At 42.0% G+C, this 14,515-nt stretch overlaps 1 protein-coding gene across 1 annotated transcript; it reads left to right on the top strand.

The window, feature by feature from the left end:
• Positions 1–203: 203 nt before the first annotated feature.
• CUNH12orf75 (chromosome unknown C12orf75 homolog) lies at positions 204–8,319 on the top strand (the record flags this gene model as incomplete). The annotated part of the gene is given in 5 exon segments (XM_078624518.1): positions 204–246; positions 3,315–3,343; positions 5,371–5,402; positions 7,230–7,309; positions 8,214–8,319. Coding segments are annotated over 5 exon segments (290 nt in total), but the record flags the coding sequence as incomplete, so codon positions are not given.
• Positions 8,320–14,515: the final 6,196 nt, after the last annotated feature.

Raw genomic sequence — 14,515 nt, 5'->3', positions numbered from 1 at the left:
CAACGCCACACAGAGCAGAGTGGGGACACGACCCGAGGAAATCTCAGTGTTACCGTGGGAGACGTTTCCTTGACCTTCTTCTCTCGCTCACTTTCTACTCATCTTCCAGGGTGTTTTGACATCTCCCCCTTCCTTCCTCCTGCCTGTACTTCTTTTTGTGAGAGGTCTACGCTCCGCTTAGACGGTGGCTGCATCGATGCAAAATGGGTTGTGGCAATTCCTCAGCCACCAGCACCTCAGGGGGGGGTGAGTGTTTTGGGAATCTGTGCATGTGTGATGACAGACGAAACAGTGAATGAGTGTGTGAGTGAGTGTGTGTGTGTGTGGTGTGTGTGGGGGGGGGGGGGGGGGGGGGGTGTCACTGAATCTATACTAAAGGCAGAAGGTGATTTGAATGTAAATGAAGTGTGTCAGGCATACGCTTGCAGTCAGTATTTGTCCTCAAATGTATCAGAGGTATGTGTTCATGAATACCCCGACAGCAATAAACATCTGCATGTCTCAGAATGACTGAATAGCCTACATCTCCCCAGAATTCCCTCAACATTTTGGGAAATATTTGCTCCCACTCTGTAGAGGGTATGTGTGTGTGGCGGTCACCCAAAGCGACTGGTGGTGGGTTGATCATACAGGGTCTCTCGTATTCCTCAGTGACTAACAGCCGTTGAGTCACCAGGGTAGCCTCAGCAACATCCTTATTCCTTTAATTACATTTTTACTGTAATTATAATCTCCATGTCCACACTGATACAAAAGCGAAGTCTCTCTGGGGAACAATTCTTTTTTTAATTTGATGTCTTTTTTTCAACCCTTGGTGTGTTTCCATGGATTTTTTAGTTAGTCTCACTACTTGACAGCCGTCGTGCCTGTAAATCGACAGCACTAGAATACCTAATGAGTGATCAGGTTTCATTCATGGACCCTGGAAGACACATTTGAATGGAGAAAAATACTTTTTAATGCTGTATCATCAAGTCTCTGCATTACTGTGGCTTGTCCTCTCATGGTGCACCTTTTGTAGGCAGATAGAATACCTGTTTTAAATTAGAGAAGCAAATCTCTGGGCACCACTGTCAAATTGAGGTATTAATTAGATTGAAGTGTCTGCAGCATTACCTCACCAGCACTGTCTGTTAAAGCGGTACTGTGTATATGCTTTGTGTGTGCCCATGCCATATGTACTTTTTTTGTTTAAAGGCACAATTTGTAGCTGATCTCAACCAGCTCGATACGCCGACCTCCAAACCAAAAGGGGGCAGCAGTTTTTCAGAAATTAGGGTATCCAACTCTATTGCAAGGAAATGGCAACATCCTTGTTGTATGACAAAGAGCACAAAGCTTCACTAGCTGATTAATGTTGGAACACACAAATATCATCTTAAGCATTGGGTTGCTGTTAAAGTAATGGCATCGCACTGGCTCAGATTGGTTTCCTCTGTCAGGTGGCACATCTGTCTTGCTGCTCATTTGTGCTGCTGCTACATGGAACGTCACAGGATTTATGTATCGTCCCATTGTCCCTGCCAGACGAAGCGCTCTCGTACCACCCTAGCTTCTTCGCGCAAAAAGTGACAAACTGTCATTGCTTGCAGAACAAATCACCATTACGAAGCAGGCCACTGTCTTTTCTCCAATTCTGATCCACTTTGATTTGACTCTGAGGTTCTCTGTAAACAACATCTGTGTATGTGTTTGAGTTTGTTCAAGGCAGATGGCCTCACACATGGAGTCTGCTTCTGCTGTTGCCACTGTCACCAACTGCTGGTCATAGGGAAAGAGTTACTGTTTATATGTATGAATAGTTGAATGAGATGTTAATGTGGCGCTATGTGAATATATTAGAAGTGTGTTGTTTGTTTTAAAAAGGTGCATTTGGCTGCATTTTTCTTCTTCTTAATGACACTAAAAGCTCTTTTGAATGTTGCCTTTCACACTCATCCAAGCTCACATTCACACCTGTTGGCAGAAGCTGCTAACAATGATGTGTGGACACTTTGACATGGACTATGGGGGGAGCAGGGGTTCAAACTAGGTACCTTCCAATTACTGCACAACCTGCTCTATCTCCTGCGTCCCAGACACCCCCAGAAAACCAAAGCTGTCAACAGATTGTCTTTATCAAATTAGCAACTCCCTCTTAGAGGTCAGCATTGACGGCACAATGTCAAGGATGTGTCACTGTGATAAATAATGTCTTTCAGTTCTCCACACCAGGCCAGTGCCCAAACTGTTTCCCCTCCATTATTAGATTTGTTTGCTTCCATGCAGTAACACTATCATAAAAAAAACTAAAATCTAAGAGGGGATATGGTCGATCCACAGCTGTTCCCCACGTTTCAAATTGTGTTGGTCATCCCTGGTCTTGTGCACCCAGATGTGTCGTTTTGGATATGAATGCTCTTTTGTCAGGATAATGAATAGGCCCCTGTGTCATGTCAGCAACCTCAAGCAACCCTTTATTATTTCCCCCATGGGTGAATTATACAGTGTCAGCGTGATTCAAATTCCCTAGTTTTTTTATTATTATTACATGTTGTTGTAGTATCTTTATAAAAGTAGCCTACTTTTCTCCACTTATGCTATGGGGTACGACATGAGAACTGAGGCTTTTGTTCACAAGGCCTCACTTAAGAACTCTTTTAAATGAATGTAATATGACTTGATTTGTATCAGTCTCCATGGTTTAACAAGGAAGGTTTTAAAAATCACTGTGATGTGTTCAGTGGGTCATGTTTCTTTCAGATTTGCGTCAGTTGTTACTCAGTGATGTCACTTCACTACAATATGTTCATTGTTACCATTGAGCAGCAAGTTGAGCTCAATAGAAAAGACATTTCCTCTGAGAGTAAAATTATTGACAAAATTGCAAAATTATCAAGGAATATGCTCTATAATATGCTTAAGTAGAAAAGAGTACTGAAACGTTGCACTGATTTCTGAACATGCATGTGATTCCCATTGCTGTTGAATATAAAGACTGTACTGTATCCTCCTGAGGCCTGAACTTAAGTTTTATGTGCATATTTATTCCTCCTTGCTGTTTGGGATGAGTACACTAAATAAATAAATAAATGCATCTTAATAAACAAATTTTAAAAATTGACAAAAATAATTATTAACTAATCCTAATGATAGTAATTATACATTGAATTTGTATAGCACTTTAAAGATGCTGAAATAAATGTCCACATATGTGTACGCAGGGCCTTAGGAGGGTATGGTTCATGGCAATGTCATCCCGCTGGGATCAAGGGTCAGAGGAAACACGCCACAACATTTTCATTAAGCTAAATTGTCTTTTCTTCCGTTTTCAGGGCCAGCAGAAGCCTCCAATGATGTGTAAGTACATCACACACTTTCTCACAACTGAAAAGACTGATGAAAGACTGAAGTTAATTATTTGTGGCCCCCAGACATCACGCACATGTCGATTATAATCTACTAGTCTACAGCACATGTATAGCATTCACACAGGAGGTGTTTTTCCACACAGGCTGCACTGTTGCTAAGTAAACATAAGCACTTCACATGGACATTTCATATTCCGTGATCCCAACCAAATTTCACAATGATGAAACAGGCATCAGATATCAGCCTGACAGGACACAGCCCTGGACACTGGGCCAGCGTGTGTAACACCACCTTTCCACGTAGGAGAAACTAAGATGGCCAGTCTAAAACTTTGAAAAGAACTGTAGTAGATGAATGTTAATTGATGCCTGCAGTGATGTTGTTAGCTGCCTAAACCGAACAAGGAAATTGTCCTATTACAGTGCTCAGATATGCATCTGTCCTGTGTCCAGTCCTGTGTTCACATAGTGGATCACATGACACATTAGGAGTATTCAGGGATTCTGGCATTCAGGGATGTAAAGAACTCTGTAGATATGTATCATGCTGTAGCTCTCCCTTATTTATCTCTGAACCACTTAGGGTATGTGCAGATATCAAGGGTTAATTAGAAAAATAAAAAAATCTCATTTGGGGAGATTAACATTGTTTATTTGGTGTGTAATTAGCATCACCCACCAAAATTCTACCCACTGGACCTTTCAGACTTCATTTGTCATGAGCATAGAGAGAAATACCGGTATGTGTGTGCAGCATTAACACTTAAAAGTAAGTTCCACCTCATTATTTCTCACTCCCACCTGCAATTATTGGTTCATATACTGCTATACTGCTCTTATGGTGTTGTTTTCCATCTGCAACGCACAGCTGGCAAAACTTAAATAATAATAATGCTCAACACCAAAGACACAACTGGGACCAAGCCTGTGAACATTTAGCAGTTTTCCATCAACTCTTGTTATTTCCTGTGAGTAGAATTAGATCACAGTATTGTGTTGTTTCAAAAATATCGAAAGATCTGTCATAAATGTAATGGTGGGGATGGACAAAGTGTTTAAAGCAGGGTAATGCAGAGATACACACACACAACCCCCCACCCCCCACCCCCCAAACACACATACAACAACACTGTCACATGCCTGCACGAGGAGGTCTTCCAAAGTCACAAAGGAAATATGAAGAATATGAAGACATTTCCCTGAATTGAATGTGTGTGTGTGTCTGTCTGTCTGTTGCCTGATAAACATCTAAGTAGGCAAGCAGCACAGGACCTATGAGCTGAGAGAAGCACACTGACTCTGTTTAGCTAATCGCAGCTTCTTAAGATTGTACTACGCAGCAGAATGTCCACACAGGCCCTGAAGACAAATGGAAATCCAAATTAAAGTTCCAAGCTCCATTTATATATTTATATTTCCTAAGAGACACCGAAAATGAGCTGGTCTGAATCATCTGCAGGTAGACGTTGCCATGACAATGACTTACTTTAAACTGTTGAGACAAAGATTCGTGTGTGAGTAACTTTATCAACACTGTCTTTATGGCATCAAAAATATTGGAAATACAGATTGAAAAGTCCCTTTTAGTTTATTTGTATCTGGGGAGCTGTCGAAACACATTTTGTGCATCTACAAATTAAATATCTTTGAAAACAGTTAAACTCAAAGGAAAAATCATGTGTGTCCCCCCTGTATTTCTGATCCTTAGCCTGTACACCTTCACCATGTTTGTTTGAAGTTGTACTTTAATATTTAATACTACTCACATCCAAACAATCAGGTGGGTGAAAACATAATGTTTGCGAAGCAGAAAAACCAGGCGGTTTAATGTGATCAGCAGCCATTAACTGACTCCCCTCAGGGGGAAAATGGGCTACTGCAGCGTACCTCCAATACTCTGCAGATTAGCAAATTGCCCCTCAACAGTTTGCTATTTCCTTAATTCCTCTCATTAGTTTGTAAGTTTGTTTGTGCTCCAAAGAGCTGGCCTGACCTGTGCTTCTTCTCTCCATCAGGACAGAAGATCCCTCGGCAGAGGGATGAGAAAAGAAGGTATTTTCATAATATTCCCCAAGTTATTTTGTTCAGTCAAACCAGGGGCAAGTACAGGACTGAAACACTCTCTCAGATCTGTGCTTCTGCTGAGTTGTTATGCCTTGCTGGATGGATGGATGGATGGATGGATGAGAGAGATTGCCCTGTGACTCACACTCAACTATACAGTATAATTAGTGCATTGACGCAATAACAACATATCCATTCAGTTTCATGACATTCAGTCATTTTCAATGATGGACATTGTTCATTTGGAAATGCCACTTTCTGTCACATGTGTTCAGTCTTGAAAATGTGATCAAAGATAATCCTTTGACTGATGTTCCAGTCAGATTATCTTCCATAGGCCTCCCATAGGTTTCTTTATGTGTTCAGTAAAAAGTACTGGTGTACTGTTTCTTTTTATGGCCCTTAAAGGTAAAGTATGTAAAAATTGGCAGAATACCGACATCTACTGGCTCGCAATGGAATTGGCAACACTCACAAAAAAATACAGCAGCCAGGTTGCGTCCACGCGATCAGTCTGCACCATCCATGTCAAATGATGAATCTTACAGGATAACTACTAATTTCACCTAATCAATACATTTTCAAACACTATTTATCATTAGCTCTGCTATCCATTATCAGTTAGATCCATATCTATAACTTCCTGCTATCATTCCCTTCTTTTTCATCCTGCCTGCTGAGGATCCTCTCTGATTTGTATGATGATTTAACAAACATCCGACAGAACTTCACAGTATGTTCATGGTCGTCTATGAAAGTGAAGTGAAAATTGAAAATGAACCGGCAAAAATGGTACAGGGCAGGAGGATTGACCGTGGTAAAGTTAGTTTTAAGTTGACTATTTAACAGACATTCAGACTCCCAGCCAGAACGAGTGGCGGTTGGTCCTCAGTATCGGAGTCTCATAAAGCAACGGAGCCACCTCCGTTTACTGGGTGTGGGGGTGGATGTTCACCAGCAGTAATGTCATATCGAGGGTCAACGTCATAGAATGAAAACAAGTACCCGTTGTTGAAGAGGGATTTGTCCAACAAGTAACGTTAGCTAAGTAGCTAGCGAGTTAGCTTCTTACCGCTCGAGGAGAAAAGTCGTCATTTTCCGTGTGTGTTTTGATACCAAGGAAATCCTTTCTCTGAGTCCATCTAGCATCTGCTTCTCCAACACTGACTCTGGTTTTTGTTCTTCTCCGGTCATTCTACCCTCTGTGATTCTAACTCCGGGGCTGTGAAGCTGCTGCTGCAGGACTTCCTGACTCCTTCTTCCGAGCACAGAGACCGTATCTGTCAGCTGACAATGCACCAATCACTGTCGGCTTGTACGTGTAAACATAAACACCACTGTCGGGGACCGTAAAACATGTATAAAAACTATTCATTCACACGACATTACCGTTTTTTCAGGAAAAAAAATGTATTTTTATATAGCTTTTAATAAAAATAATATATAATTAAGCTTTAAACGAATCGGTTTTTAAATCCCTGGTGTGCATTTTATTGCATGGAGCTTTGTTCATCTAATTTAAATATTCAGGATTTTTATATTAATGCTGCATCATCATACATATTGTTGTCTGCAGATTAACATATATCGGATTATATCGCATTTATCGACATTTTCGTAGGCATGTAATAAACATTTTCACTTCAACTTTCATTTCAACTTCAGTGCTGTTTTTGCATTTTTGGTGTACCTGCTACCTTCCTTTATCCACAACGTGTCACATTAAAGCCACAGGCTAATGACATGCCAAAGGATCATAGTCAGTAATTGTGTTAAAAACTGTTCTGATCAAGCATTCTCTCTACTCGTCCCCAGGAACTATGGCGGCGTGTATGTGGGTCTGCCAGCAGACCTGACCTCTGTGGCCGCCAGTCAGTCCAAGTCCACACGAAAAGGTAAAAGCCAACAACCGCACACAATCCGATGATTATTATCCAACATGCCATGTTTTTACATGAAAAAAGACAGGGATCAAGATCGTACTTGCTGTTGAGCAAGGAGAGAGTCAAACATAATCCCTGGTGGATGGCACCATGTCGCCGCACACGTCACCTAAAGCGTCTTTGCTTTGATTTGACCTTTACTTTTTCTGAATATTAATTAGAAGCATCCACTTTATGAAAACTCATCAATATCCATAGCTTTGAAGTAAATCAAGTAATTCCAAAATGTTTGTTTCTATTCCTGTTTACTGAGTTTTATTGTCTTTATTGAGCCTAATAGGACACAGTAGTAGTGACACAGTTTTTAGTGAACGTTGACAGATTTTCTTACTGTAGTTACCGTATTACTTCAACAGACAGGAGGCTGCATTACTGTGATGACCTTTATATCCATCAAATTTAAATATGATATTATTTATTTTGTTATTGTTTTTCCCTCTCGTGGCCTCACAAAATTCTTATTTCCTTTGCAGTGAGGTCACACTGACAAAGACACTTCATCAGAAAATTCTCAGTAAACATCTGAACTCTGATTCTGTTTTTTCCTCTTACAGAGTAGCAGCTGTTGAGGGGAACAGAACACAGGTGATGTGAATGAAGGTCGACTGACCGACGTGTTTACCCAGTGCTGCTGAATAGCACTGATATCATGTCATAATATTTTCACACTCGTCCCACTGCTGCAAAGACTTCCGTGTAAACCAATGACTTTTTTTTTCTGTATCTCAACAGGAAGCTGCATATTCATTCACCTTGAGACACTCACATTATCTGTAGAGAGCTGGCTCCGTGAACACACACTGAACAAAGTCTCAGGCTTAAAATCAACATGTAGAGAGCATGCTGGGGCCCTCAGGACGCGGCCATGTGGAGTCATGGGTGGCACAGAGGCGCCGGGACATCAAGGCGGAAAAGAAAGATGGGCAGACAAAGCACCCACCTGGGGGACTGGCACGGCGTCGGTGCGAGCATTTTGACAACCATCTCAGCTTCTCAGTCACATTGCTGAAAGATGTTTTTCTCAGGAGGAGGACAGACGACCCAGCCAAAAAAGTTCCTGTTGGTACTCACACACATTTTCAGTAGCCCTCTGCAATAATAATCCACTGCTCAGTTATTTTTCTAAGATGCCATCAATGATTCAGTGTGTCGCCAAGGGAGGGAGAAAGGGAGAAAGAATGTCATCATCACAAACACACTCCTGTCATCATTCATCTGAGTTTTGAATTACTGGTTTTATTCCGGGGATGTGCTGGTGTAGGAAAACTGGTGAAAAAAGTAACTCCAGTTTCATGATCCATGGTCCACTCAACTTTGGGTTGAGTGTTGTTCCTGATGTTCCCACCTGTCCTCGGTGTGTCAGCCAGGTCGTACCTGGTGTTATTGCTTAATTTAACTATTTATGTGACATCAGCACATGGCTCATGATACTAAAATGATCTCTATGGATTTCTTTAACACACATGCTCCCTTTGCATCATGTTTTCCTCTGCTTGTTGTTCCTCTGGGTGAATCACTTAGCTGTGCAAGTTTTACCATATCGATTACTACAAATTAACCTCCCCCATGTGTCTTGTGTGATGGCTTTAGTTCATCTGTCTCTCTGATAGCAGGATTTGCCAAAAATGCTGGGACATGCCAGATCTGTATCAGGCACTTGTCTAACGTTAGTATATTCACAAGTATTTGCAGATTTTGCCTCCACTGTAGTTTCTTGTATTCTATACAGAGGAGAAACAAAATGGTGAACTGATTTCCCCTCCTCTTCTCTTATCACCACAATTATTGTGAATGTTTTTATGTATGTGAGACTTATTCACTACATTCACTCTCTAATGACAAATGCCAGAACCCACAGTATTTGAATCACATGCTGCGTCTGCCAGATGATGCTGTTGCTCAGCTTTCGAAGAGATGCTGCTTCAGTTCTAATCACATTAAGTATGAAAGATTTGTCGCTCTATTTCAGAATTATATATATTGCCCCCCCCACCTCCCATTTAGACACCTTCTGTGCCTATATCTTAATATTCATCTTCTTAATGGCACTCACAAGTCTATTGGTTGTTGATGTGGTACGTGCATGTGACTGAAATACACGCACACGTCATTCATTTCTTTTTGTGAGAATAATTATTTTTTACGTAATTTTCGGAGCTGTAGATCTGCTGCTGCAGGGTTTGTCTACACAATACTGGCAGATAACAAACATTATGGGAAAAAAACCCCATCAAAACGAAAAATCTTTGGCTTTTCCCATCAGAGTGTATCTAGAAAAAGACATGCATTACAGCTAGGTGGGTGTTCGGGGCCAAGGTCCTTTGTCAACCAGGCACTTGACAGTTCTCCTCTAATGAATGTACAACATCCTCCACTAACCAGGACACTGGAGGAGAGGAAATAGGCCAACATTAAACACTTGAGATTCAAGAGATGCTCTTTTCAAGCTACACTAAAAAAGCTTTGTACACCTCGGTGCGAAGCCTCGACTGCCTTGCCCTGACCAGTCGCATAAAAACACGTTGGATTTCTGGTGGGTGTAATTTAGAATACCGCCTGGTAGCTGCCACACAGCAGTCAGACATCAAAATGAAGGGATTTCATGTGTTAGCATGAACACTGTTCACTTGTGGTTGAAGTGAAGAGTAAAACTGTGGTGGTTCTGTATGTGTTTTATAAAACAAGAAGTCTGCCTGAAGGCATTTTCCTTTGGTGTCCCTCCTCCTTGAAATCTTAGCGTCCTCCCCACTGCGTGCTTTCATTTTCCCTGCATCCGTTCCAACCAGAGGCCTTCTACATCCACACATGCCATCTGTGTCTCATCGGTATCATTTTACCCTTCATGCTTGTTTCTTGTGCATAGGATGAATGTCACCATCTTTGCCCAGGAATATTATGTCTCATAGGCAACTATGGGAACCACCAGAGGTCAAGGGTGACAGGTTTTAATTATTTACAGGATTGTCGATGACAGGTGATGACTGAAGAAGGATTTCCTTGTGGTCTCTCTTTCTCTCCTCTCCTCTCTCTCCTCGCACACCACACACACACACACACACACACAAACATAAACACAGACACACACACACACACACACACACATGCTTTAAAATGCTTAATTCATCAGTGATGGTGAACTGTCTGTGCATCTCATCCACCACTCATGTGATTAAATTATTCATGATTAAAGAGTTTTTTATTGTCTGTGCACAACTCTGATTGTGGTCATTTTAAAAATATCCTTCTAATCAATAAGCTAGAGATTTGAGGTATTTGCAGTGGTGATATAGCTAGATGGCCTGAGTGAGGATTGCTGAGGAGAACTTCATTTGAACATAATTTGTCCATGTTGAACGTACAACAGGATCTTGAGTTAAGAGTGTTGCATCTCTCTGGGGAGGCTCAAAACAAATACTGATGAAACAAAGAACTATTGACGAGACATCATACTGTGCTCGTCATGTTCCCCTTCTTTGTCCCCATAGAGGGCCCAGGTGGCAGCCCCTCCACCCCTGGGGTTTGTGCCAGGGCTTTTGTGTAAAAAGTGCTTGTGATAAGTCATTATACATCGGAGACTATGCACCATCCAGCTGTGTAAATAAACTGCTATTTTTTTACTATGCAAAAACAGATAACTTATCAAAATACTGGAAAAACAGTTGATCAATTGACACCAAGATTTCTTGGAAAGGGATGCCCAACATTCAGCAGACACTCATTTGTCAGTGTTTTTTTTGCCTCTGCCCTATGTTCCTTCTGCAAAACTACACGAACTGGCAAAATGCACTCAAAGAATAGGTTGTACTATTCAGTGGTGTGGTTGGGCATATTCCACACACCATTTCACCTTCATCTGTTATTGTTTTTTTCTCTGTTGAGATTTTCCTTACACTGTGAGATAACTCACAGTTAACTCACAGTTCAATCACAAAACCAACTAAACTAGAATGATCTGGAAGTAGCTTGGTCCAAGCCTAGCTCCCTCACTATCCTTGTGCAATACACAGGTTGATAGGTTAAAGTATGTACAGTATGTCAGCTGCTTTTATACTCATGACCACTGGGTGTCTCTAAAGTACCAACCTGTCGTATTCATGCCATACTTTAGTCTACAGATGCTTGTCACCAGCAGGTGTCACTGCACGCACTGCTCAAAGTTGAGCCAGGCTGCCAGTGATGCTGTAGGACACAAATGCTGCTCTTTGGTTGATGCGAACGTCCCCTCTTATCCATGAAAAGTGAGAGGCATGTCCTTGTGCTGCCCCCTGCAGCCTCTGCAACAGTGTTAAGACTCAAGAAGAAGAAAAAAAAAAAAAGAGTTAAACCAAAGGCTCTTAATCGTATGAGTTGATAATTTAGCCAACAGGGTGCTACTAGGTGTGCTGCTTTTAGACCTGAGTGCTCCCTGATGAGGTCACGGCTGGTGTTAGGCTCAATCGAGGACGAGGATTTATGATTTTCACAGAAATGGCACTTAAAACAGGTGTTTTTCATCTATATACACATATTCCTGGTTATTGTTCCTCTGGCTTTTCAACCGATGTACTTTTTACTCAAAATATGAAAGACTTCGCTGTCATGCATTCCAACCTATATTAATAGGCAACCCATATGTTTTCTCCCCTTCAAACTTTTAGTTACAGAGATGTGTCTTCACCTCAGTGATGATCACATCGCAGATGTCTCAAAACCATGTGCTTGAATATACACAGTACATTTTCTCTTCCTCTGGATATCACGTAATGATTCCTCATCATGACCAGTGAGGATGATATCTATCATATGTCCATCCATATGGCCCCTTATACAACCTTGGTCCACAGCAGTGATGTAAGAACGCCCCGTGTCCATGGCCTTCTCTATCCAGACATCAAACCACCGTAGCAAATGAGAAGTACAGTATTGCTTATGTTATCAAAGCATGCTGGACTCAGTGTCAAGGCCTCCTTCCTCAGCAGACTCTCAGCTGTCACTCAAATTTATGACAGAGCCAGACGACAGTCGTCCGATTGCACTGAATTTGACATGTAACACTGGGTCAGTTAGCTCATTAAATACTATCCAGTTTTGAACTGTGGCCTCCCACTTGGCCCGGACTGAAAATGTGGCACCCCAGATCTGTGGGGGGGGCAGTGAGTCCCCTGACGGTTGTGGCGGCTGCGCTTTAACTCTTGGCTTCACTGTGCATGTGCTTTCAATTACAGACAAAAGAGAAGCGGTCCTGTGAGGCATATGGTTCCATTTAGAGCAGGTGAAACAATGTAGGAAAATAGATCCGTCATCCGTCGCATTCCATAGGCCAGTGAGAAAGAGTGCTAAATCAGTGCAGCTAATCCTGACAGGAACGAGTAAAGGCAGTTGAGCGTCTTGTCGGCATCTTCAACAGGCGCCTGCTGAGCAGCGCTTTGAGCGGTACCTGAAAGCAGCCCAGACTTTCTCCTTCTTTTTCAGCGTTTGGCTGGAATGCTTCTCTACTTTCAAGACATTCATGGTCCCCAGAAGCTTATTTGTTCTGCTGGCATTGACTTCTTCATATAATTCTCCTCAAAACACAAACATATTATGCCTCTGGCTCCGTACATTTCATGTCCCACAACAGAGGGAACACGGTCTTCAGTAAAAGTCCCAGTCAGCAGTCCCAGTCCTTTCTGCAGGTGTTTTTCCTGAGTGCTCCAGTCTTTCGCATCAAATTTTGTGAAGAAGTCAGTGCTCTTAATTACAGTCAAGTTTATCATCTAACCTTCATTAACACTTTGCCACACAGTTGTCTTTGTGTTTTGCATGTCTACATTTCAGTCAAGGCAACACCAGGTTCTGCAGAGCTCCTGCCATGATTGTTCTTACATGCGTCCTAAACATCGTTCTTCTCTCACTTCTCTCTTATTTTTGTCAGTCAGGTTCCCAGGCCTCAAACACCTGAGGAAATATTTAATATGATCGAGGCCAGACGGGGTCGTGAGGAGCCAATGTTGTGTAGAAGGAAAGGAATGTGATTGACGGCTCTATTTGTAGTGTGCAAGAGCAGGTCATCAGAGCAGCTGATTTTATCAGACCCCGGAATCCATGTGCCCTTCATGTGAGCTCCATGTTGTTATAGTCAGTACATGCAGCCCCACTGCACTACTGGAAAGATTGTGGGTTAATATAGCAAGTGGGATCTGAGCATCACACTCTCATTTGCCTTTTATAGCCCATAGGAGCGAAGGCATAGCGTGTGCTCCAAGCTTTAAAATCAACGGATGTTTGGCTTCCCTCCGCTTTAGAGGAGGGGGCTTCAGGCCTCAGTTAGGCTCTGGACCAGCAGCGCCCAGTAAAGCTCTCACATGCAGGGTGAAAGGGAGGAGAGATGAAAGAAAAGAAGGAATATTTTTAGCTTGGGTGGAAGCCCAGGGAGTGTCATGTGGATGCAGGGCTAACAAGGACATGTATGAGTGATTGCTTCACTCTGTCTCAGAGGAATACCTTTTTTCTGTACGTTTTCAAATTATGGGAATTTGGGGGGGAAAAAGGAACAGAGAAAGGTTAAGATTCCGGGCTAGTGTTCAGAGACCAATTCCAAAACAAGTCCAATCACTGTTAAAAATGTGGCAGCTGATTTTCCGGCATGTGCACGATCTTCCATCTTCCAACTCCCACTCCGAAATTCCATCCACTGATCCAGGATCTATGTTTTTTTATGTTTTAAAACACAGAAATTAGAGTTGACATGAATTGATTCTTCTAGTTCATTTTAGGCTAATGGGCAAGATGAGAGGGTACATTTCTATATATGTTATTACTGTACCTACAAATCTATCATTTCATTTTAATGCCATTCTAATGGGTCGATTTGGAAATATGTTTTTGCAAGTTCCTGTGTTGCCATTTGATTTCTGATTGTAGGTAATGACAGGAAACAGAAGATTAGGGTACATTAGGTTGGAGCTCCAGGACTGATTATACCAGCTGTCCCTCTGCACCCCCCTTTGTCCATCCCGACCTGCCACTGTTCTTTCCTCCTCTGTCAGTTTGGTTTAAATGCCGTCATATGCTGTCTGACTTATTTTCTGTTAAAAGATGAATTCCACTAAATGGACAACGCAATGGGAGAGAGGAGAGGAGAGTTTCACTGTGACCAGGGTGGTCGACCATGTCCCTGCACAGCAACTAGACTTTGGT

Source organism: Lampetra planeri, unplaced genomic scaffold (assembly GCF_965212315.1).
Source record: "Lampetra planeri unplaced genomic scaffold, kcLamPlan1.2.h2 scaffold_820, whole genome shotgun sequence".
In the NCBI taxonomy this organism is placed as follows: Eukaryota; Metazoa; Chordata; class Hyperoartia; order Petromyzontiformes; family Petromyzontidae; genus Lampetra; species Lampetra planeri.
This window is presented reverse-complemented; position numbering and strand designations above follow the sequence as displayed.